The sequence below is a fragment of the Silurus aristotelis genome (genome assembly GCF_946808225.1).
Source record: "Silurus aristotelis genome assembly, chromosome: 26".
Taxonomy (NCBI): Eukaryota; Metazoa; Chordata; class Actinopteri; order Siluriformes; family Siluridae; genus Silurus; species Silurus aristotelis.
The window spans coordinates 3,793,181-3,820,564 of NC_139599.1; the positions used below are offsets into that span (position 1 = coordinate 3,793,181).

Sequence of the window (27,384 nt, forward strand, 5' to 3'; positions counted from 1 at the left end):
ACTGTCCACCACTGGTGACCAACCTGATGAGCAACAGAACAGTGTCTATGTCAATGTCTCCAACAGGAGTCATGTACAGTTTCTTGGTTTTCACCCCTGCCCAAACAACCATTTTTTTTTTCTTTTTTTATGTTTACTAGCTTCTAAGACTCTGCTGCCACAAGCTTTCAGTAAACCAAAATTCATTTAAGCAGAAATTGCAAGTGTGCAAACATTAGCTTAAATGTTTACACGAAACCGTGTGTGTTTAAAACTGGCTATTTATACGGATATGGATTTACAAAGATACTAGTGACACCATTTACAATTTATGTTTATGATGTTTTGGCAGATGCCAAATACATTTATCTAATTTATACAACTACGCAGCTATGGGGTTAAGGGCTTTGCTCAGGGGTCCAGGAGTGGCAGCTTGAAGTGGCTTTGGATTTGAACTCATGACCTTTAGATACAAACCCAATACCTTAACCTCTAAATTATCACCTCCCCATAATCATAATCACATGCTGTAAACTAAAAACAGGACGGTCCATTAGTGACCAGCATAAAATGATCTGAGAGTGCAAATTAGAAAGAAAATATAGCCATCAACACTGCCGGTGTGAACACAGAGTACAAATAGAAGCCTAACATGTGGCAGTGATTCTAGTGAACTTCTTCAGATCACAAAATAATAAACAGATCGTGTGGCAAAAGCTAGACAGCTCTTGTTTGAAATAAATTAACTCTTGCCATTTTTTTTTCTTTTTCATATTCCAGCGTTCAAATAGGATTGTACATGTTTGTAGGTCATGAATATCAAAGAAGGATAGAGCAGGATGAAGGAAATAAAACACGAATTAAAGTGGACAATCGGGAATTTTGTTTCTTTTTTTTTTTTTCCATTTAGACTTAAAATGCCTCTCAAACAAACTGACACCTTTTTTTCCCCAAAAAACTTTCTTTTTTAAAAGCAAGCGTGCAGGAAAATGTCCTAAATATTTTCAGAGGTTTTCCAAGTATTACATAAAAAAAAAAAAAAAAAAAAAAAAAAAAAAAGAAAGAAAAAAAGAAAAAAGAAAATGAACAATATGTCTTACTTCATAGCAGTGAATTATTATTTATGGTTCATCTGGAAAACATTATGTATTACGTTACAAACCCAAGCTGATGTCCTCATCACCACCCCTCATAGCTCTTTAAGTTAATAAAACCAGAACTTCCCCCAAAGCGCTTGCCATGTTCGCAAGAAACGAGAACACATTAATAAATTCAGTCCCCGTGGTGAAAAACATCAAAATGTAAAGCTAATATCTGAATAATGCTCGAATTGCTGATCTTACTGATATGCATTAAATATATATATATATTTTTTTTTACCACAAAACAACATCTCGGATCTTTTCATTCTAGAAAACAGCCACTTGCTCCTTATCGTAATAAGGTTTCCGTTTGTCTGAGAGGCTGGAATTGTTTTCATTTACAATAAAATGCAGCTGAATGGATTAATTGTTATTTTATCTCATCTATGAGAGAACTTCAGTTCAGGTTATTGCTCAGATCAGATCGATTAAAAAAAAAAGGGAATAAGAGCTTTAGTCGACTGTGAAGCAAAAGTGCCAAATCTTTCATCTGTCAGTGCTACAACCCCCCCGAATAATCTATTCACTCCAAAGCAATGATGAAAGGCAATATGGCCAAAAAAAAGAGACAAATTTCACAAACAACAGAAAAAAACAAATCTAGCAAACCAACAGCGACAAGTGGATGGTCTATGTTTAGCATGTTAACAGAGAACTTTATGAACTAAAAAAAATAAAAATAATTAAAGCAACCTTGTTATAAACACCTCTGAATTAAACGTGACTCTGATCACAATAACGCAACGCCGGTGACACGAACCCTTCCGCGTCACTGGGTAAGAGGTGTTCCTTGGTGTGCGTTGTGGGTTATTCCGTGGGACCCTCCGTAAAATGTCTGTGCATTAGATCGGAGTGTCCTCGCAAGAGATGCACCCTCATGTCTCCATGGTCCCGAGAGGTTCTCCGAAGCGGATCTTTTGGCCTGCTGTGAGGTTAAAGTTGAAGTCTTGTGGAGCTTCAAACAGCAGAACGATGGTGGATCCCAGGTTGAACTCGCCCAAGTGCTCACCTTTACGCAGACTCACGCCCTCCTGGTTGTTGTTGGAGATGTAGCTAAAGTCATTGTAGGAGCCTTTACTGTAACGAGGGTTGTTTGTACGGAGCTCCTGCCGAGGGAAGATAATGATCTGGTTAATGGTAAATGTAGAGCGCTTTGAAAATATCGTTTGTTTTTATTTTGTATTTTACATATAGAAAAAAAATCAATATGCACATTTACACGGTGTTCAAAAGGTTTCAAGAATAGTTTTGTAATATGCCAAAATCTGTGCAATTCTGACCACGTGCGTTACCACGTCTGCTAAACTGACCACGTACACACTCTGTCACTCAGCTATCCTCGGTTTCTAAACTTTTTGGTACTACCTCTTACTTACACACTTGTTCACTAAATTCATCCAATTTTTGCTAAAAATTATTACTTTTATTTTTTTACTTTGACTAAGTAATATACACACTTTCTAGTCCAGACTGTAAAGTCAAGCAAGATATCAGAGACAGAAATCAGAGCGTCACGTGATTACACAAGTGACACGCCCCCTAGAAACACACTTGAAATGCATCAGCAGTAGTGATTGAAACTTCGAAGGTGAAATACAAGTGTGGGAGTAATGAATGTGAATAAGGTCAGCGGTTGAAGGTCTTAAACTATTGCAAAGCAGCCACTCTTGGGCCCTTGAGCAAGGCCCTTAACATTTGGTACTCCAGGGGCACTGCGTCATGGCTGATGCTGCGTCTGACCCCCAGCTTCCTAAAATCGCTTAGCTATATGAAGACAGAATTTCTCTGTGCTGTAATGTACTTGTGACAAGTATAAAGCCCTGTAACTTTATTCACTTCATTATCCTTTTATTTCCTCTACCAAACTGCATTGGGAGGAAAAACTAGAGAACACTAGAGAAATTCCAACATCCATTAAAATTGTAAATAACCAGGAAAGCGTTACAGAACAACAAATCCTAAATGCAGCTGCCTTTGCATTTTACCTTCTGATAAAATGCAATGTTCAAGATTGATCATTTTAATTATCATGTTACTGGCATTATATTTTTTTCCCCCTCACATCCAACATCACCAGCAGCGGTGACTGAGGACAGGTAAATCCTGGAACACACCAAAGCACCATCCCCTCAAACAGCCTCATGTGTGCCTCTTTCTAAAAAAAAATTCAGGAGTCAAAGAGAAATACGAGTTGTGTGAAAGGGGAGTTCTGACCTTGTCAAAGTAGATCCGGATGGATCCGACGTTGGTGGCGCCAACGGCAGTCAGTGAAAAGAAGCCATGTCTCCACTCTCCGCTCAACACCACGCGTTCATTATGACAGAAGAGCTCTTTAATCCATCGCGCTATTCCCGGGTTCACTGACATCAGAGAGCCTGCAAAAAAAAAAAAACACCACAAACAGACGTTTATTCTCTTTAGTGAGACGGAGAGAGGGACGAGTTATACATCTGTACAGATCCATGAATGAGGTCTGGAGAGGAAGAAGACCCAAAAGGAGAAGAGACACAAAAGATAGATGTTTTAACATTTACGATTACACCATTTGGCTGATGCCTTTAACCAGATCGAAAATGATCTGATTCATACAACTGAGCGATTAAGGGTTAAGGGCCTTGCTCAAGGGCCCAGTAGTGGCAGCCTAGTGGTGGTGGGATTTAATCTTCTGACCCTCTGATTAGAGGTCAAACATCTTAACCAATTAGCTACCACTTCCCCCAAGACATGGAACAGTCTGACTCCGCAATCATCCCTTTTGCACTGGAATCATGGAAAGCATAAATCTGAGTCAAGCTTAGGTTAGTGGATTTTCTTCCACTATACCAATCCATATATTTGGCAGGATTATTTTTTTTAATCTATCTTCATAATTATTTTTATACAACAGCACCACCTACAGGAAATCCAATTTGATCCTATAACGGCATTGTCGTTTGAGGCCTAACGACATTTTCTAGACCAGTCTGGATACTGTATATTGTACCAGATGCTGTAGCAAAAAAAATCTGTATAAGAGATTTGCATAGCATTTTCACATATCAGGGTCTGGATGCAAACCCGCATGCCACAGAATCACGTCTTAACCCGTGAAAGGTACAAGATACAGTATGCAATTCGATTGAAATAATAATACATTGTCTATTTTAAAGTGTGTTAAATGCTCAGTCGCTTTCCGAAATCATGCGATTACACGGGAAGATTTGCGCCTCACCAGGAAAATGACGTCTGTGTGAAACTCTCCAATCAGTGGGCGAGTGAAAGCAGTGATAATCTCCCGGTGCCAGATACACCACGCAGTGGAACAGATCGTTCCCTTTCTTTGTGACCAGCAGGTTCTGGAAGTTGTTGTGATCATCTTCATCTAAACACCCAAAAACACAGATATTAGAACGACATTAAACAGGTCTCTCGATTATTGAATCATCCATTAAAAAATAACATTAGTAACAAAATCAGGAAGATAAAATGGGACCCACGTCTGTTGATGTCCAAGCTCTCAGTCCATGTGTATGGACCAAGAAAGGTTTCCAGAGAGTAGGTGACCCCCTTCACCTGCTCTACCTCGCAGTTCTTTACCCGTCCAAAATGAAGGATCTTCCCATCAGCTGGACTGATCTGAGAATGTATAGAATAATGAGAAAATATTTCATAATTTTTAATGTAAAAAAATATATATTCTCCAGCCGGTCACTGTCACTCAGACCCCCTTAACAGAGACCTGAATGGTGTAATTAATTGATATGCTAACAAAGAACAAAAGTCCTTTTTTGTTTTTGTCTTTGAGTACAACAGGAGGAAGCAGCATTGTGTTTTTCAACAGCTACAGAATGAAGATTATGATTGCAAAATTAGCAGTGCATAAACAAATGTTGGAATATGAGGAAGAAATGCACAGGAGATGAAAGAAAAAAGAAAAGATAGCCAAGTTTAATAAGTGATACCTGGATAAATTAGCTTGGATTAGGTTTTGCAAATAGTAGTATCAAAAACCTTCAAAATAGTCCCCCTGCACAGCAAAACAGTGCTCCCAGTGCTGCTGACACTTCTGGAATGTGTCCTGGAAGACTTATGCAGGGCGGTGCTCCCTGTGACTGTGTGAGCAGCCTTGTGCTGCCATCTGGTGGCACGTTACAAAACTAGTCTTGAAAATTTTCAATACCGCCTCATACATTTATGGCATTTGGCAAACGCCCTTATCCTTACAGTTATCTCAGTTATACAGGTGAGCAACTGAAGGGTAAGGGCCTCACTCAAGGGCCCAGCAATTGCAGCTTAGTGGTGCAGGAATTTCAACTCGTGACCATCTTAATCTGAAGTCCATCCTATCCACTGAGCTACCACTTCCCAGTTTACATTTACCACCAAGCTGTTCTAGCTGCTAAATGCACTAATATGGTTTGTTTGATACATAATTGATGCAGAGTTTAAAATCCTCTTAAAAACAACATTCTTACTGATTACATACACACGTCCACTTACCACGCAGTGTGAGCCGCACACTGGCCGAGCCTGTGGTTTGAGTTTGCGTCTGAAGAACTCGCCGAGGTTCTTGTAATGCTGCAGGTCCTCCACAGCGGCCTCCTTCATGTTCACCCCGAATGTCCATATGTACAGGCTGTAAATGGGCTTCCGTAACCACACAGGCAGGTCGACCTGATTAAGACGACCCCAGGCCCTGGAGAGCAGCCGTGTGGGGATGGTCTTGTATATATTAACCTATATAGTAAAATCAGGAAGCAGATTTAAGTATCCAGCTGTTTACTGAATATGCATAATTACCAAAGTGATAAAAGCATATAACTCTAAAAGTAATCCGTTTGCATTTTAACTGAAGCAACAGTACTTAAAAATTGCACAGAAAAAGTCTGCATTTTAAAGAAGCCATGCTCAAAAAACATTGAGGTATTGATTAATGTAGACAATCCAGAAAACTTTTAAATCAATATCCCAAGATTGACTTTTTTAGAACATTTCAAGGCAACAACTCAATTCAAAAGCTAACCGGAATAAAGAAATCTTTTAATGATCAAGCTCATAAATTGCTCAACATAGTGAATAAGTATGCAATTTGAGACACAGGTACTGTCCTCTGTCATCAGATTGTATATACTCAGTGGATTCATACTTCAGCTCTAATAGAGTTTAGTTCTTTAGTGTGAATGTGAAAAAAGGTAGTTTGTTATAAAAGATTCAGATATTAGTATTTAAAAAAAAAAGCGGCTGTCTGTCAAACCAGTCTACCAGTCTGTCTTTATCACTGTGTCTATATATTATATCAAACTATCAATAAAGGAAAATAGAGAAAGATACAAAGAGACAGATAGACAGTGATGGATAGAGATACATACAGACAGGAAAGACATTGTGAGAAACAGATGAAGAAAAACAGGAATAGGAACAAAAACAGAAAGACAGACAATTGTTTGGTACAACCGCATAGACAGATGGTGTGATGAAAAAGAGATAGAGACAGACAGGCAGACAGAGACAGACACGCAGTAATAAATTGTGACAGACAGAGACAATGGCAGACAAGTAGACAGAGACAGACGGAATAATAAATGGTAACGGACAGAGACTGGGAAAGACATGTTGACAGAGACAGACAGAGAATGATAGATAGCGACAGACATGCAGACAAACAGAGACTGAGACATGAAGGTAGACAGACAGTTGATCGATGCGAACAGACATGCCGACAGATGGAGATGGCGACAGACAGAAAATGATAGATGCAGACAGACATGCTGACAAAGAAGACAGAGAGACAGGAAGACAGAGACAGACAGAAATAGATGGTAACAAACATGCAAACGGACCGAAATATGGACAGACAGGTAGACAAAGAGTTATAAATGGTGACAGACATACAGACAGAAATAGATAGCGACAGACATGCAGACAGACAGAAATAGATACAAGACAGTTACAGAGAGTTATAGATGGTGACAGACATGAAAACATACAAAGATAAATAGAGACAGACGTTAAATACTCTCATCTTAAATTTAGTTTAAAAAAACTCTGAGATGGTCAATGAAATGATTTCACAGCAACACAGCAACATGGAAAATCATTCTAAGACTCTGATCCTCTATTGACAGTGTGTGCTTATAAAGAAATAGCATCCAGTTAAATCAACAGGCTGAAATGATCATTACAAATTAGTGAATGAATAACTGGAATTCTGAGACAGCGTATTAGAGGCTGGGCCTGACTGGGAATTCTTTTAGATCCTGAACAATGCTGTGAATGCCGCCATGGCACACAAGTGAGGAGTTGGACAAAGCTTTCCTCAGTTCAGTAAACCTCAGCAGGACAGAGCGCCTTTTCACTCCGGCCTGTGGAGACTGAATATGCAAGCAGCCATCTGCGCTACATGCTCTTGCCCTCAATGCACCCTTTGAATTGTATTAAAAGATTTCTTCTGGTCTGAGTTGGAATGGAAAAACGTTAAACTGATAAAAAGGCAATATAAAGGATAGTCTCTGGATACTGATTTCACACAGAGCTCACCAAACACACACACACACAAACACACATACACACTTAGATGCGTGTAGTTTTGGCCGTAATGCCATTCCTCAAGACTTACTCTGCTAGTGGGTCTCCAGCCCACCTTAGCGAAGGGCTTGAGTACAGCGAATGGCAGTATGTAGTGGAGGAAGGAGAGTGGCCATGAGCGCAGTCGGGCAGTGGGCCGGGACATACAGCTCAGCTGTCCAAGGCGCCGCCGCAAAGCCAACTGCGGGAACTGCAACCTGTGCAACACGCATGACGAAGCCAGTGAGGCTCAGAGCTCAAAACAGTACATTACTACACTACTGGTAAGATTTGAACAAGCATGATGTAAATCAACAACATTAATTCATTCAAGCGTTATTCATGAAGCACCTGTTTCATCAGTCAGTAATATAAAATTGCAGAAATACAATTCGCATTTTTAAGAATAAAAATACACAAACATACTGTATTCTAGTATTAACATTTCACATACAAATTAAATACTATCATCACCTAGGGCTAAATAGGTACATTGTAAATTAAATTGAGCTTACAATCTCATTCAATGTATAAAGTGAAAAAAAAAAATCCAATCAAATGAATAAAATTCAACTGTAACCTTCAGCAGCTCCATACTGCATTTTCTTACACGCCGAGTTGACGGTGAACTCGCAAACCTAGTCACAAAATCTTTTACTAGCAACTAGCAACCAAGCAAGATACATTTCTTTATTTGTTGTTCTTTTAATGCCATGCATCAATGGCTATTTCCATGGCAGGATTGCGCTAAATAAAGCAAGACATTTTTGACATTTTTACAGCATTACAACAATAGAATCTTGCAATATTTAAACTAAGGTAACAAAAGGCCGTTCTAGGAGGTCTTTCTCTTCAATACTAATAAAACTACTACTAATTTGATGAAATCTCTAGAGCTTCCTCGGTGAGACATTTTGGAAAAATCCTTAATACATACTTTCTGAGGAAAAATTTTGTCTATTGTTGTTCAGAGAATAAAGAAAAATAGAGGCTATTACATATATATAATTTTTTTTTTGTTTGATTAATTTTTTTTGCATATCCCAACTTGTAAGAAAGCTGTGGGTCGGGGATTCGGTCAGCCATGATACAGCTGGATACCTCAGGAGCTGAAAGAGCTCGACAGTACTGGGTCTTAAAGCCTCGCCCTTCTGATCAGAAACCCAGGCCCTAAACGTTGAGACACTTCCCTAACAGCACATTCAAACGTTTGATAATTTTTCAAACAATAGCTAAACTTCTCTAATCTCTAATCTAATTGTCTAATCTCTAGTGTTACTATCCTAAAGGTCCTGCAATACAAAAACGGAATATAAACCATAATCTGAGGTAAATAACAGGCCAATGACCGTGTCATAAAGCAGCTGGAAATTTTTGCCTCCTCTAGAAAAGAAATGATTAAAGGCTAAATTTGTAGTGCATACATGTTGTTGAAGCAAAAAAGAAAACAGTTTTTAATGGTTATTCAAAGACAAATGTTTAATCTAGCTATATGCATCTTGTTCTAACTGGGGAAGGAATGAGAGAACACAAACAGAAATTAGCGCACACAAACAAAAATATAAAACCTTTTCACTTTCAATGGTATTGCAGTCTGCCATGACCATATACACACAGACTAAAATATGTATTGCATCATTTTTTGATGCAAAAGTAATTTGTTTATGTCTGGTTAAATTCTACAAGAACTTGACAATTCGGCTATAAAATGTTAATATACAATTTTAATAGCAAATCTATTAAATGTTTACGATGACTCCATTTAAATATCAGTAAGTACATTAAGTTAGACTATATGAACAAAAATATTGGGATTTTCCGCCCATAGTTGGTACGTTCCCAAACTGTTACCACAATGTTGAAGGCGCACAATTGTATAGGATGTCTTAGGGTAGCATTACATTTCCTCTTCAGATAAACTAAAAATCCTGTGTTACAGCATGACAATAAACCTGTGGACAACTTCAGGTACCCTCAGCCCCTTCACCAAACATTAATACCTGAATTAACTCCTTTGTGGACCAAAACTCCTCAGCCACACTCCAATGCAACATTGTCACAGAAGAGTGGAAATTATTATAAGAGCAAATGGAGACTAAATGTAGAATGGGATGTTCAAAAAGCCTAATCTTATAGTCAGATGTCCACAAATCTCTCTCCATATAGGCGTATGCACCCTTATGGTTACAATTAAATTTTGATAAATGTGTTTTATTTCTGTCAGATGTTTACCGAACTGTTCTGAATATTTGATTAAAATAAAATCTTCAGTCCAAGAGCCTTTGAAATGAACCAGCTTCCTGTCGCAGCATGAACTTGTAAAAAGTTAGTGCAGCTGTATGTTGACTTATGTTTGGTAGTAGACCATGGAAATATTTTGAATTTAGACAACTCTCAATCACACTGGTGTTTACACATCGGAAACCTGCTCTGCATATCTTTAGACAGGGATCAGTTGAGGAAAAGTGGTTTGTTCGTGAGCATGTGGAGATTGAGGGCATGTTAGCAGACTAGAACGAGATTACCTTCAGTCTGTCAGTGAGCTGGGGATTTTTGGAACTGAAAGTGATGAGTGAGCAGTATTGGGGTCAACTGGAAGTGAAGTGAGGAAGCTATCTATAGGTCCTAATACACTGTCTATTCTAATCAGGATGAGACCATCCGTAATCAGTGGCCAGAGAGAGAGAGAGAAAGAGAGGTATAGAAATTCTTAACATTGAATTAACTTGGGCTAGTGATGAGACTGTTTGTTGGGGGGGACAAAATAATATTTTACACGAGTCAAAGAACAGTTGATAACCACAACAGTGATTGAACGATAATAAATGGAAGTTTGGTGTCACCCAGATGAAGATGGGTTCCCTTTGAGTCTGATTCCTCTCAAGGTTTCTTCCTTATACCATGTCAGGGAGATTTTCTTCATCACTGTTACCAATGTCTCACTCATTAGGGATAAACCTCAAGACTTCATTTATATATTTATATTCATAATCTATCTTTCTGTAAAGCTGCTTTGGGAACATGTCCACTGTTAACTGCACTGAATAATAAGCAGATTTGGAGAAGTTATATACAATAAGATGAAATGACAGACCTATAATGTTAAGTGAAGCCTATTAAATGAAGCAAAAAATAAATAAATCAGTACTTCAGTTTCACCAGAATTTACCAAAATAAATTTACATTTCAATTGCATACAAGTATTAATTTTGCCTCATCACCATACAACTGGATGCCAATATTATATTTAATATAAATATCCAAAAATATTATGACTTGCTCAAAGTTTTTGGGATGTCATGCAGTTGTACAGGTTTAAACTTTGAGGCTAAAAGTTTAGAGGTTGTAGATCAGAAATCAGGGAACTTGCAAGTCAAAGAAAGGCTATGCTCATAAATTTACATGGGAGGGTGGTTTGATCGTGCGTTTACTAGATTTATTCAAGCATGTTCAATATCTGCTTTATATGTAAAGTAAGTGAAGACTCAATAATTTGTTATATTTTTTAAAATATATATACACAATATAGATTAACCACTGTATAAATGTTGCCATTTTGAGGTCATAGAACTGACTGCATTAATGTTATTGTCAATGATACTCACGAGATAATAATAAATAATAGTTTGAGGCTCTCACTAGTACACAGCAAGGGGTTGCATAGGGGTCAGCAAAGCACTGTGAGCTATATTGAGTCTTTCTGGGCAACATTCGGTTCTAGTTACAGTCTGGTTGTGCAAAGGAGCCAGAAATTCCAATCCACATCATCTTCCAAACCATGAAACTGTATGATGGAAATGGTGTGGAGAAATCTTTGAACTGAATGAAGTATTTACCACAGAGCAGTCACTAAAACTGGACTAAGCTTGATTGATTTCTCTACGCAGTGCTGACCTAATTGTCGCCAAGGGCTGCCCGATTCTTCATGAGGATATTGATCCAAACGGTTGTGTTGTGCCATCTATGTAACACGATCTAAGTAGATGCTGTTTGAGATCACAAAGAAATACAGATATTCTCCCAGGACAATAAGATCATGATCAATAATAAAAACTAAAATTCGGTATCATCCAGTACATGAATCTCCTCTCACACAAAATACAAATTTTCTTAGTCTTTCTGACAGTGATGAATTCTTTTCTGTGGAGAGTGTACTGTAGCTTTAAAACTGCACTGCAGAGGTTATCAGTAGCCATTTTTAAACCATACTGCTCTTGTTTATCCTATATTACATAACCTTACTCGCTTTTGAGGTGAATAATTGCAGTTGAGGCATTTCTATTTCCCTCATTCGTTCATGAACGTGCGGTTATAAAAGGGTCAATTTGGTACGGTAAGTAAAGAAAAATAAACAAAAAAGGCTTTTGTGCACTACACCCCCCCCCCCCCCTCCCCCCAGCCCATCTAGCCTGTCTGGCACAGCTGAGCACACTGGTATGAAGAGCACTGCAGCTTACTTGCTATTCACGCCACAGAATGAAACACGGAGAATTTGCTGGCTTGGAGTTTAGGAGTCTGGCAAAGGGAACAAAGAAAATCAACGAGGGGGAAAACAAAGTACACGGTGCCTCCTCTCGAGAGGTTGTTTCTCCGATTGTGTGTCTGCATGACTGAGCAGCTCGTTATAAGGACAAGTCATGGCTAAGGCTAAGAACGGCTGGGTTAGCTCCCATGCATTTTGGCTTCCTGGCAAGATCTTAATAGTATTACTGCACAATTAGGCCAAATGCAAGAAGGAGAGCACGCACACACAAACACACACACACACAATAGCATTCACCAGGGACATTATTAAATCCCCATAGATCTTCTCAGCTTTGTATTTTTTTCGTCTCTTATTATCCAGTATTCAACATATCTGCTTTTCTTTAAAACACAAAATTCATCAACACCAAAGCTGTATATTTTAGTTGCATGCACTCTCATACACACACACACACACAAACAGGCCCGTGCTCTACTCCATCACACTCTCTCCATCCATCCACGCTCCCGTGGTACCTGAAACGGCTCTGATGGCTGATCTGAACGACCCCCGGATCACCGGGGCTTTTGGCATCAGCGTTTCTATTGTTGACCCCCGCGGACCCCTCTGCCGCTCCTGCTAACGAGGAGGAGCCGAGCGGTCGGAGGCGCCGGGCATCAACCCTGACTCTGTGGAGATTGTAGCAAGAAGACGGCCTGTGCAAAGCTCTGCAACATCTCACCATTTCCCTACTGCGCTCCGCTGCTGCTGCTGCGTCAGGCTCGGCTGACACATGATCACGGTAGATAGAGGTGCACCTTGCAATGCTTTCCTGGTCCTTCTGCTTGCTTCGCTTCTGCCGGTGCTTTTCTCGATCTCGAAAGCCAGCCCTTGGAGCCAATAACCGGTTTGCGCTGTGGGCTTGTGATTGGCCGGTTGAGCGCTAGAGCCGCCTCCTGTGGTGTTAAGCGGCTGCACTGATGCTGCTGAGAGAATGGTGGTTCGAAAACATGGGGGTGGGGTGAGCGTTGTTTTCTTTCATTTTTTTTTTTTCGCTAGACAACACAGTCAGGCATGTGCTTACTAGATCCTGAACCCTTTTACCCGCCTGGCTAAAAAGCAGAAGTCATGTTCTGTAACTGTGACATAAATCCGACACAAACCTCTAAATCACGCGCAAAATTTTTATATATATTTTTTTTTATATTTTTATATAAAATTTTTGTGGAAACACCAGAAAACTCTCTAGAAAAGAAGATCCAAATAGACCCAAAAACGCAATAAAAAATCAAGATTAAGAAAAAATTAAGAATCTTTTTTAATAAAAACTTGAATTCATTTGCAGACTTCAAATGAATGGGTTTAGGAATGAAAACTTTCTGGTGCCATTAAAAACCTAAAATCTACTGCATGTGTTCAAATGAGCTTAAGATCTGAAAGGTTGTGTGTAAAAAAAAAAACGCCTGAAAATCCCAACATTGTGACCAAATTTAGCAACCTCTAATAATAATAAAGGAACATATATCAAAAGATAAAACATACACTGCCTGGTTTTTTTGTTGTTGTTGTTCTTTTAATAAAGATTATTAAATTGTGTATTAATTTCTGCACTGCTCTCCTCACGTTTCAAAATACTGCAGTGTTGCTAGATCATGAAAATGTCAGATTTTGTTCCCAAAATAGCACACCATTTTTATTGTTCCTTATCGGGTACAGTACTGTAATCTGTATTCATCTATCCAAACGTTCATAATATAAAAAATATGAAATTAAATAAACGATTAGAGATTATAAAAAGCTTCTATAACTGCTTTCAATGACGTCGTGTCACACCTAACTATTCGTTTCCTTCAGTTTCCAAAATACTAGTTTCAGAGGCTTCAGCATACTCACATCCTGTCAAATATATAAAAACGTAGCACTTCATTTTAAAGCACATTATCCTCGTTTTCTAAACAGAATTTAACACCCCACACTAGTTTATCACATTCTAACATTCTAGCATTCAATATTTAAAAAAGTGTCTATAAAATTGTTTAAAAATCTTTCCTTTTTTCCAATTTAAACAACCTCGAATACATTTGTACCTACTTTTGACCCGGTGATCCTCAGATACGAGGGATAAAAGCGAGTTTTCGAGTAAGTTCTACCCCTTTTCCTGTCGGCTCGTAAGAGGAGGAAGCTAACCACGAGCCAATGTGAGTCATCTGAACTCTGAACAGCTGTGAAAGCCCTTTAACTGAATCTCACAGTGACATCACCAACACACATTATCGGACAGACCAATTAGTGAAGGGTCTCACTTCCTGTTTGGCCGTGATCATGAAGAGAGTCTTGGGATTCGAGATCGACGTATTTTTTTGTTTTATTATTTTAGCAACAACAGGATGTACATATTTCTTGAAAGAAAGAAAAAAAAAAAGTGGGAAAAGGGAAAGTACAGCCTGTAACAGGAACAATCTGAAACAATAGCTGACAACTCATCCGTTCGGCCTCAACAGACCAATTCAATGCGACGGCATGACAACTTTTAAACAGATTTTACTCAGTGTTGGATGGTGGGAAGAAGACACAATGGTTCCAGTCATTGTGGTATTAACCACCAAAATACACAGATATTGTGTACATTTAAATAACTACAGTTTGCAGTTGCACATTTTAGTGGGTTGTTTGTTTCCTTTTTAATGAAGAAAAAAAACAATATATGAACTGGTCTAATTTTTGGGAAAACACGGTAAGTAGTTTTTTTTGGCTACTTTCTATTTTTACTGAGTATCAAAGATATAAGCAACTTTTACTCTCTACTAAGCTGCATTTATTATTCAATGTGTGTACATTACACTTTGCACAGCAGCTTTATCTGCTGTGGCTTATTTATTTTGCTCGACACTCCCCTACCTGCATCTGCTGCATGTGTGCAACTTTTTAGCACTCACATTTTTAGTCCAAAAAGAGCTTAAATACGTCAACAAGAGGTGACATTTGGTTTAATGCCTTTCTCTCTCTCTCCCCAATCAGTGAATTGGATTCCTTGTCTGAGAATTTTTTCCACGTTTTCTTGGGCAGTAGATTTTACGTACACGTTGCAAAGGCTTTTGATTTGACAAATTGAACATGCTGAAAATTTTTTGATTTCTTTTTAACTGTAATCTGCAATCAAAAATTCCAAATCTTGATATTTTTAAAGCATACCCAGACCCAAAACTAAACAGTGATTGAACTTGTAGGACTGTACCAGTCCCTCAACTCAAACAGGAACATTTCATTGGTTTGTTGTCCTTATCTTATTTTATTATCTAACTGTCCACTGTGACTCGGGTCAACACCAGGTCAGTACAAGTGACAGTCAACAGAGCCGTGCTGGAGGTACGATGTCTAGGTGATGTAATTAATGTAAAATGATCCAGATCAGGTATGACACATGTCTTTCCTAAAATAAAAACCGGCCGATTGGCTCTGCACCATGTCACTCCACTCTCTGCTCATTCGTCTAACACTGGCTAAGCTCGTCAACAATGTGGAGATAAAAAATCGATTCCAAAACCGTGCCAATGATTTATACATACATTTTCCTTAATTTATCACTTAAATATTAATGGACAGATGCATCCAAGAATATATCTTTCTAAGAATGTAATATTAATTATGAATAGCCTTTTTTTGTCTTATGGATAACTGACCGTAGGATTCAGGTGTGTTCGAACATACTATTCCACATTTAGTCCCAATGTGCTGCTATAACAACCTCCACTCTTCTGGGAAGATGTTCCACTAGATTTTGTGGAGGTGTGTGTTTATTCAGCCACAAGAGCGTTCGTAAAGGCAGGTACTGATTTAGGGTGAGGAGGCCTGAGGTTCAGTCAGCGTTCAAATCCATCCCAAAGGTGTTTAAAACCAGGCTACTCAAGATCTTCCTCTTCAACCCATGTAAAGCATATCTTCTTGGAGCTGGCTTTGTGCACAGGGGCATTGTTATGCTGGCACAGGTTTGGGTTTTCTAGTTGAAATCCGAAGACATCATTATACAATTGTATGCCACCAACTTTGTGTTAACAGTTTGGGGAAGAACCAACATATGGCTGGAAAAATCCCAATACGTGTATCTATTAAGCGTATGATTGATGTCAAATTCATTTCTATTTGCACCATTTTGACTGACTGATTTAGTTTTTTTTTTTTAAAACATTGCAAGTACAACGTGAATAAACAATAAGACTTGGCAAGATAAAAATGTGAAAGATTTAACAGACAAATTCACAAAGTGGGCCAAAGGTGAACATGTTAAACATCCAGCAACAAGAACACTACAATCAATGAGAACATGGGTCGATTTTCACTACACTAATCAACACGACAAGAAGAACACAGTGATGTAATTAAAAATTTAATAATATCCTAAACTTATATGTAATTTCAACATCACTGAGAAATGATACGTCTCACATTACAAACTGTTATGAAACAATATTCGAGGCTGATGTTGAAGCACCTGCTGACAGTAAAAAAGCAGAAATTATGATTTTATCAGACAAATAGTGTGAATGTTATTCAGAAGTAACATAATTGTGGGTGAAATTAGAAACTGCAGCATTAGGAACACGAGGCCACGATGACCTTCTTACAAGGTCGATAAGCCCCAAATAACTTTATTTACAGTGTGCCCTAGACAACATTATAACAGACTGAACAGACAGGGACAAGTGGTTGCATCAGCAATGGATTTAATGAACAATCCTATCTTCAACTTAAGTCTGTAGCAGAATTTGTTTTTTAATCGGAAATAGGAATCATTAGTATCATATATACGATACACAGGTGCATGTCAATAAATTACAATGATGTGGAAAAGTTCATTTATTTCAGTAATTCAACTCAAATTGTAAAACTTGTGTATTAAATAAATTCAATGCACACAGATTGAACTAGTTTAGGTCTTTGGTTCTTTTAATTGTAATAATTTGGGCTCACAACCCACCAAAAACTCAAATCTCAACAAATTTGAATACTTTATAAGACCAATAAAAAAAAATTTGTGAATTGTTGGCCTTCTGGAAAGTATGTTCATTTACTGTATATGCACTCAATACTTGGTAGAGGCTCATTTTGCTTCAATTACTGCCTCAGTTCGTCGAGGCATGGAGGTGATCAGTCTGTGGCACTGCTGAGGTGGCATGGAAGGATTATTTGACAGTTGCCTTCAGTTTATTAGAATTTTTTGGTCTCTTTGTTTTCCCTTATTTTCCTCTTAACAATAATCACATAAATTCTCTATGGGGTTCAGGTCTGGTGAGTTTGTTGGCCAGTTAAGCACACCACCATGGTCATTTAACCAACTTTTGGTGCTATTGGCAGTGTGGGCAGGTGCCAAATCCTGCTGGAAAATTAAATCAGCATCTTCATTAAGCTGGTCAGGTGAAGAGAGCATGAAGTGCTCTAAAACACCCATTGCAATTGGGAGCAGTGACTTTGGTTTTTAAAATCACAGTGAACCAACACCAGCAGATCACACTGCACCCCAAATCATCACAGACTGTGGAAACGTAACACTGGTCTTCAAGCAACTTGGGCTATGAGCTTCTCCACCCTTCCTCCAGACTCTATCCCCTTGGTTTTCTCTCATCTTAAAAGAGGACTTTGGACCACTGGGCACCAGTCCAGTTCTTCTTGTCTTTAGCCCAGGAAAGACACCTTTGACGTTGTCTGTGGAGTGGCTTAACAAGAGGAATATGACAACCAAAGCCCAATTCCTTGACACGTCTGTGTGTGGTGGCTCTTGATGCCCTGACCCCATCCTCAGTCCATTCCTTGTGAAGTTCACCCAAATTCTTGAATCGATTTTGCTCGACGAGCCTCTCAAGTCTGCGGTTCTCTCGGTTGGTTGTGCATCTTTTTCTTCCACACTTTTTCCTTCCACTCAACTTTCTGTTAACATGCTTGGATACTGCACTTTGTGAACAGCAGCTTCTTCTGAATAAATGTGGCTTATTCTCCTTGTGAAGGGTGTCAATGATCATCTTCTGGACAACTGTCAGATCAGCAGTCTTCCCCATGATTGTGTAGCCTCGTGAACCAAACTGAGAGACCATTTTGAAGCCTCAGGAAACCTTTGCAGGTGTTTTGAGTCGAGTAGCTGATTGGCACGTCACCATATTCTAATTTTGAGAGAGTAAATTGGTGGGTTTTTTGTTAAATGTGAGCCAAAATCATCACAATGAAAAGAACCAAAGACTCAAACTAAAAAAAGTCAGTGTGCACTGAATTTATTTAATACACAAGTTTCACAATTTGAGTTGAATAACTGAAATAAATGAACTGCCACGACATTCTAATTTATTAAGATACACCTGTATATGCTGCGATTAAATCATATGAACATCTGCAAACTGCTCTTTACACAATTACAATTCTATGATGATTCAACTTCTATTTAGATCAGACATCTGTGCTGCATAAAACCATCAGCCACTAAACTGAAACCAATTCTATTAAATTCTAACCAAAATCAATTTTTGTGCCAACTGTTTAAAACTGCAACACTTTTGCTTATGAAATGTTTTAAATCTAGAGATTGTTCCCTGTACAGTTTTAGAAACATATCTGCAAACTGTGTAATTACAAATTGAATCTATTTTTATTAAAAACGGCTCGAGAATCCAATTAAATCTTGTGGTAATCCAATCTGGGCATCTGCGACACCAAGCCCCATTTAATTCCTTGGAATTTACACCACAGGAATTATACCATAGCAGTCTATTCTAAAATCTGATTGGTCAAACAGGGGTGAAATAGTTTTGCCAAAATATCTTCTCGAACAGAGGTTCAGGCTCAAAGGCAAATCACCTGGTTATATGGTTTACATGTGCTTGCTGTAATGCACCATTGTGTCTACAGTAACAGCTTAACACAAATTGGCACATAATCCCGATTACACACATTCCTTAACATTATATTTTACTATAAACTGACAGCACATGTCATTCTTTGATTCGCAAACTGCTGTGGTACAAGAGGAACGAAACACTTTGTGCCAAAATGGGGAAAAAAAAAAGGAAAAAAAGTAAAACAGTGAGTTACCTAACATAATAGACTTAATAGTCCTTAGTGTATATCCTTATGTAATGTACATTTATATTCCAAACACGTCCTCGCTACATACAGTGTCACAAAATGTTTGCAATATCGCCCACTCCACTTTGGTGTTTGTTCCCAATGTAAACAAACAGGCTAAGAAGAAAACCCAGTAGATGCCCAGGCCAAGACAACGTCCCACTCAGAAACAAATATATAGTGAAATCGTAAAAATATAGTACAGTGATTCCTCACACACACACACACACACACATACACACACACACACACACGCGCGCGCGCACGCACAGGGCATGGTATCCAGAGATACTGGTGATAAATTTATGCAAAATGATCAGGATGCTTCTCTATTGCTACTCAACAATACTGCACGCACACACACACACACTGTCAGTAGAGAAAGCAGACTGCCTCAGAACTGATAAAACGATCTGCATAAGAGCACTGAAAACAAGCTATGTTCCTGGGTTGCTGGTTTACACACATGATTAAAAACCACAGCTGAAAAATATATAAGAGCCTTACCTGTAGCTCATTGGCGAGACGCGGAGGAACCTCGATTCCAAGCTTCTCCAGATTCCGGTCTTTATAACGTTCGTATTGATTGTAGCCGAGGTAGCCACTTCCAGTAGCAATTAAGAGAGGAAGTGGGCGTACACGAGCTTGAAGAACTTGAGAGCCTGAATCAAAGAGGGTGTGTATGTTTGATTCCAGAGATCTTGTATAAGACAATGGCAATAAAAATCGAATCCTAGGACGTTTCAGATTTTATAATCCACAAGAAGCCCAGGAATAAAGAAAATGACCTTGTTCCCTCTTACATCATTAATCAGCAAGATCACATATTGAGTTAGACATAAAAAGGATTTATTTTTTCCCCTTCATTGAAAAGTTTTGATTGTTTTGTCAATAATATTTTTGGTGGCTGCCAACATTTTGTCATCAGGTGGCAATAGCGAGGCGACTAAGTCTACCGCCAGTGATTTTGGACTGCGACAGGAAAGTCAGGCTAATGAGTTTACAGTGTAAATCTGCTCAAACATGCAGAAAGTGTGCAGTTTCACTTTGAAAAAAGTATTTTTTTTCCCTTTCAGTACCATAGTCTATGAACTTATTTTGAAAACAATGTGTGTAAAAAAATTTTAAGAAATTAAAAATAAATAAAAAAATATTTGTGGTGATTAGAAAAATAGTTTGATATTTGTCCAAGCCAAAAGCACACTTTTTGGTATGAACCCTGTTACAACATTTATCCCAAATAAAAAATAAATAAAAATAAATAAAATGTCAGAAGAAAAACAAATAACTGCAGAAGTAGCAATAGATTTTAATCCTGTGTCAACAGCTTCGTGGTAAAAAAAAATCTGCATGTGACAAAAAAATTCAAACCTTCCCTCATAAAATCGTGTAATACTTTTCTAAAGAAAGAGGGGTTTTTGCAGAACATACACAGAGTCGGGTCTTTGCCTTTGAGTGGAAATGTACGAGTCAATCCTGACTAGCCTTTACGACCTCCAGTAAACACCCCTCGATCAAGGCTTGTTTTAAAAGACGTTAGATATCAAAAACAGCGGGAAAAAGCGTCATTACAAACTATTACAGACAACCGAAAAGACATCTACTGCTACTTTTTGGGAGTGTGTAATAAATCCTAAGGTTCCTATCAAATTTCTATTCTCAAAATAGAATAGTGGAATATAAAGGATGTCAAACATCAACACTGCTTTCAATATCCTCTCAGAAGCGTTAGCATTAGCGTCTATGAGCGAAGGTCAACAGTGCAGCGTTGCGGGTAGCATGAGGAATTATTCAAATGAGTAATAATCTGAAGTTTTTAAAATATTGTTCAAATGTTAGTCATTTGTTAGAATTCCTATTTCAATATTTTGGCCAAGCTCACAACATTATGTGTACTCTAGTCAGGCAAAGGCCCAATGATAACTATTATCCGTGCAAACTCGTCCTGTTTGTAAAAGTTTTTATGGAACGATTAAACACCTTGAAAGTGACCGTTTCTGCCTTGGGGAAGTCTGTGGGGATTCAAAATGTATTTTAAAACAGAAATATGGTTCATTTTACTTTAGAAAGTTGTTCAAATTTATTAAAGACAAAAATATTTTACGAATATAATCAGAATCCGATGTACATGAACTTTTTGCACAGAAATACTCTGGAGACAAGGAATACACATTCCGATTATACTGCCATCATCTGTCTTTAGAAAGAAGACATCATTTCCCAGCATTCATTAAGAGTAAAAAGCCCAGAGTGAGTGAGCCAAAAAAACCTTCTTGAAGTCATTGAATCTTCTAGAAAACAATAATGCTTACCTTTTGAAAATCCACGTAGATGTGCGTGTCGACTCCATCGGATTTGGTTAGCAGTTGGGAGTAGAGGAGAACTGCATATAAGACACAAATACTTTCTATTTTTACACAGCACACAATAACACCTGTATTACAAGTCTTACAAATTAATCCCTACATCCAATTTTAAATACTTGAATCATTACTTGAAGTAATATAAAGTATTACATTGGTTTAGAATTTATTTAACAATTAATAAATATGTTAGCCAAGACCGCCATCAGTTTGTACCACAAGCTGATGAATGTTTGATTCTGATTAACCAAAAATCGTAGATTAATTTTTTTAAGGGCAGTTCTGACCAGACTGCAGCTTTTACATGGGCGTTTTTTTCTTTGATGTTTATATTTTATGAATTTATTATCCTCGGTATGGGTGCCTTCATTCAAACTAAAAGTAATCTTAACCCAAGGAAGATCTCCAGATCTGAGAACTTTTACATTTCTCATCATGACTATCTGCCTTTTTTTCCCTTCATAAACTTACACTGACCAGGCATAACATTATGGCATTATAACATTATAAGCAGTGAAGCAAACTGATCACCATGTCTTCATTGAGCCCATTTAATGCACAGGGGTATTGCCATGATGAAATGGTTTTGGAGCCTATTAGTTCCAGTGAAGGAAAATTTTCTAATTAGATAGATACAACTTTATTTTCATTACATAGTACCGGTACACAGCAACTAAATGCAGTTTAGCACCTACAAGAAGTGCAAATAGGAGCAATAGTGCAAATTGACAAGTGCAGATCAATATCTAAGTATATATGTAATATATATAAATGTAAACATATGTACAGTGAAAAAATATAAAGGCTATTGTAGTGAAACGATGTGTGGACACTGTTGAAACATACAAGTAAATAGTTATAAGGCTATGGCACTAAAAGAATGTGTAAAAGCTGAATAAACAAGTACACACTAAATATATAGATACACAAAATAGTAGTGCAGATGTATGTAAGGCACAATATGTGTAGAGAATGAAGGGTATAAAAAAATACAATATGTAATATGTACATTGCATGTACAAATGTACAAAAGTTGTATATAGTGTTTGTACACTCATCTAACGGTGTAGTGTAGAGTTCAGTAGGGTGATGGTGGATTAAAAAAAAGCTGTCCCTAAACCTGCTGGTTCTAGTGCGTATGTTCCTGTATCTCCTTCTTGATAGAAGGAGGTTAAACAGTTTGTGACTGAAATGTCAAGAGTCCTTGATGATGCTGTGAGCAGACATCTGCTGTGGTGAAGTTGCTCATTGGCAGGTAGTTGGCAGGTTACAGGGCTTTGTTATCACACACAGTGGAGCCTCAATACCATACAGTGATGGAGTTGGTCAGGATGCTCTTGACTAAAGCCTAAAGAGCTCATTGTGGACTTTCAGAAATCTAACAGCAGGAGACACTTCCCAGTCTACATCAACGGAACTGAGGTAGAGAGGGCTCCAGCTTTAAGTTATTGGGAGTTCACATCTCTGAGGAACGAGTTTTTTAGTGTATCAGTGTATATATCAGTGTATGTATCAGTGTATATATCAGTGATGCAACGGTAAAAACTCGTTAGAATCCCTGTGGACAGATAAACTTTTCTCAAGAAGTACAGGCGTTCTTGTGCATTCCTAAACAGAGCTGAAGTGTTCTGGTTTCAGGACAGATCCTCAGAGATGTGAACTCCCAATAACTTAAAGCTGGAACCCTCTCTACCTCAGTTCCGTTGATGTAGACTGGGAAGTGTCTCCTGCTGTTAGATTTCTGAAAGTCAACAATGAGCTCTTTAGTCTTCATGGCGTTTAGGGTGACCACGCTGTCAGGCTTGGGATCTCTTCCCTTTAGGCCGATTCGTAGTCGTTGCTGATATAGCCGACCACTGTGGTGTCATCTGCACACTTGATAAAGATGTTGGAGTTTTGCAGAGAAGAACAGTCATGGGTGAACAGGAGTAGAGCAGTGGGCTCAGAACACAGCCCTGTGGGATGCCAGTGTTCAGAATGAGGGCTGAGGATACCTGTTTGCCCAACCTAACAGACTATCTGTTGGTGTGAAAGTCCAGAATCCATCTGCAAGTGGAGGTGCAGATACCCACCATAATACAACATACACTGACATTTTAACATTATGAACAATGAAGTGAATTACACTGATTATATCTTTATCATGGCACCTGTTAGTGAGTGGAATATATTAGGAACATTTTGTCCTTAAAGTTGAGGTGTTAGAAGCAGGGAAAATGGGCTAATGTGGACAGTGTTCAGTATCTCTCAAAGTGGTCCAAGAAAGGCCAGTGTGGTCCGATCCAACAGGCGAGCTTCTTTAGATTAAATTGCTAAAGAATTTAATGCTGTTAATGCTCGAAGGGTCAGGACTTTAATATATCAATAATATATCAATAATATTAGGCAGGTCATCATAATGTTATGCCTGATAGGTGTATATTGTATTGTCTAGGGAAAATACACATGGGTGTGTTGATCAGGTGTCCACAAACCTTCAGTCAAAGAATGCTTTTATTTATTCATATATATATATATATATATATATATATATATATATATATATATATATATATATATATATATATATATATATATAAAATTTTGTATGTATATGAGCATCACTGATCTCATGCAGAAATATGTTTTGTACATGACTTTGTATTAATGTTTCCTTTTATTTTAAAAATAAACTGTTTTCATTTTATAATTTGTGGCTTAATTCACTCATATAATAAAACTCTATAACTCCTCCCCTTTCAGTAGGGAGAACAGCTGACACAATAAACACAGACAGTATCACTGTGCCTTTATATACATCATACACAAACACACACACTTCATAGCTTATATCCACACACACAGACACACAGATCGATCGAGAGAATATTTCTTTTATTTTCTAAATTATATATATATATATATATTTTTTTTTTTTTATTATTATTATTATTGTACTTTGAAGCAGACTTTCACAAAATAATTTCCTTTGGGATTAATAAAGTTTCATCTTATCTAAGGATTCAAAGGGTTACATTTCCAGAAAAATTCTATAAGAAAGTCACTAGGTTACGTATGTACGAGGGTACTCCTTGTGTTGTTCATTTTGGGGAATTTCGGTAATATTCCAAGGTGGAAACTTACCAGGAATTTATCTGAATTTATGGGAATTAATTAGAACTTCTTTTGCAAAAATGTATATAAACTGTATTATATACAAACAAACATTTTGTTTGGTCATAAGCTGACATGCATGCAAACTAATACAGATTTCAAAATGATTTTTGACTGACGTAATTGTTAGTGTAATTTTGTTGCAAAAGAGCTTACACACAACAGGAGGAAGTTTCAAACACAAATTGTTAGTGATACAGTGAGGAAAATAAGTATTTGAACACCCTGCTATTTTGCAAGTTCTCCCACTTAGCAATCATGGAGGGGTCTGAAATTGTCATCGTAGGTGCATGTCCACTGTGAGAGACATAATCTAAAAAAAAAAAAATCCAGAAATCACAATATATGATTTTTTAACTATTTATTTGTATGATACAGCTGCAAATAAGTATTTGAACACCTGTCTATCAGCTAGAATTCTAAAACTCAAAGACCTGTTAGTCTGCCTTTAAAATGTCCACCGCCACTACATTTATTATCCTAAATTAGATGCACCTGTTTGAGGTCGTTATCTGCATAAAGACACCTGTCCACCCCATACAATCAGTAAGAATCAAACTACTAACATGGCCAAGACCAAAGAGCTGTCCAAAGACACTAGAGACAAAATTGTACACCTCCACAAGGCTGGAAAGGGCTACGGGGAAATTGCCAAGCAGCTTGGTGAAAAAAGGTCCACTGTTGGAGCAATCATTAGAAAATGGAAGAAGCTAAACATGACTGTCAATCTCCCTCGGACTGGGGCTCCATGCAAGATCTCACCTCGTGGGGTCTCAATGATCCTAAGGAAGGTGAGAAATCAGCCCAGAACTACACGGGAGGAGCTGGTCAATGACCTGAAAAGAGCTGGGACCACCGTTTCCAAGGTTACTGTTGGTAATACACTAAGACGTCATGGTTTGAAATCATGCATGGCACGGAAGGTTTCCCTGCTTAAACCAGCACATGTCCAGGCACGTCTTAAGTTTGCCAATGACCATTTGGATGATCCAGAGGAGTCATGGGAGAAAGTCATGTGGTCAGATGAGACCAAAATAGAACTTTTGGGTCATAATTCCACTAAACGTGTTTGGAGGAAGAAGAATCATGAGTACCATCCCAAGAACACCATCCCTACTGTGAAGCATGAAGGTGGTAGCATCATGCTTTGGGGGTGTTTTTCTGCACATGGGACAGGGCGACTGCACTGTATTAAGGAGAGGATGACCGGGGCCATGTATTGCGAGATTTTGGGGAACAACCTCCTTCCCTCAGTTAGAGCATTGAAGATGGGTCGAGGCTGGGTCTTCCAACATGACAATGACCCGAAGCACACAGCCAGGATAACCAAGGAGTGGCTCTGTAAGAAGCATATCAAGGTTCTGCCGTGGCCTAGCCAGTCTCCAGACCTAAACCCAATAGAGAATCTTTGGAGGGAGCTCAAACTCCTTGTTTCTCAGCGACAGGCCAGAAACCTGACTGAGCTAGAGAAGATCTGTGTGGAGGAGTGGGCCAAAATCCCTCCTGCAGTGTGTGCAAACCTGGTGAAAAACTACAGGAAACGTTTGACCTCTGTAATTGCAAACATTAATACAGGCTACTGTACCAAATATTAACATTGACTTTCTCAGGTGTTCAAATACTTATTTGCAGCTGTATCATACAAATAAATAGTTTAAAAAATCATACATTGTGATTTCTGGATTTTTTTTTTTAGATTATGTCTCTCACAGTGGACATGCACCTACGATGAAAGTTTCAGACCCCTCCATGATTTGTAAGTGGGAGAACTTGCAAAATAGCAGGGTGTTCAAATACTTATTTTCCTCACTGTATGTATGCAGTTTTTGATGTCCTGCAGTAAGTGTGCTGTGTGCAGGTGATTGATGAACTTGCAGGGACTGAAATTGCATTAAAATGATCCTATTAATACTACTTTTAAGTTCCCTGTTACAGGCCAACCTGCAATTTTGTAAATTCCCAATTTATTACAATTATTTCCAATGGAAAGTTTCCAGCCTTGAAAATTCCCAGAATTTTGCAACCCTAATCTTATCTTAATTTTTTATTTTTTTTTATCATACCTTGAAAATATAAAACCGTAATGGTCCTAATTGCATATTTCCTTGTAGTTGACCTTTGCCCTGATTGTCCTCGTCATCACCACCGCCATCTCCATCATAGTAATCATTATCATAATCATCAAGTAATCCTTAAATAAAAGCCTATTTCAATTCCACTGCTCAAAAAGACATGATTCAATCTATCACAAACATCCATTTCCTTACATTTCATTTTAAACAACTCCATGACGTCACATGTGACCAATTGCTCCTGATCACCTTTACTGCATGTCCTTTATTATATATTTCGAAACTAAATCGAAATATACCTTAATGTAACAAACAGTCATACACTGCATTTAACTCGCCCTGACGTTAATAACTCACCCGGTTCCTCTCAAAGCGTTCGGCACGCCGGAAAAACACACCTTAAACAAGGACGCGGCCATGTTTTCTCGTCTCCACGACGATCTCTATTACGTCTGCGATCTTTCCCAAATCTTTACTACATATCTTCCAGGAAGTGTTGTGACGTTATGAGCTCTAAATCAGTTCGTCTGCATCTGCGCGGTCCTAAAGCGACGCAACGT

General features: G+C 38.2%; 1 protein-coding gene across 8 annotated transcripts; it reads right to left on the reverse strand.

Annotated features, from left to right (window-relative positions):
* Positions 1-111: 111 nt before the first annotated feature.
* pisd (phosphatidylserine decarboxylase) lies at positions 112-27,327 on the reverse strand. Of its 8 annotated transcripts, none has more exons than XM_083531129.1 (9): positions 27,182-27,312; positions 21,549-21,619; positions 19,744-19,898; positions 7,717-7,882; positions 5,601-5,837; positions 4,598-4,736; positions 4,333-4,482; positions 3,336-3,496; positions 112-2,227 (listed from the first exon to the last, which is right to left on the reverse strand). In XM_083531129.1, the coding sequence occupies exons 3-9, from the start codon at positions 19,752-19,754 to the stop codon at positions 1,997-1,999; spliced, it is 1,095 nt and encodes a 364-aa protein (XP_083387255.1). In that variant the 5' UTR covers positions 19,755-19,898; positions 21,549-21,619; positions 27,182-27,312; the 3' UTR covers positions 112-1,996. The 8 variants fall into 8 exon arrangements, 7 of the variants coding, with proteins under 7 accessions (XP_083387255.1, XP_083387256.1, XP_083387252.1 ...); XM_083531130.1 differs by having other exon boundaries at positions 27,223-27,296; XR_014531764.1 differs by lacking the exon at positions 7,717-7,882 and having other exon boundaries at positions 112-2,459; positions 2,543-3,496; positions 27,182-27,317.
* Positions 27,328-27,384: the final 57 nt, after the last annotated feature.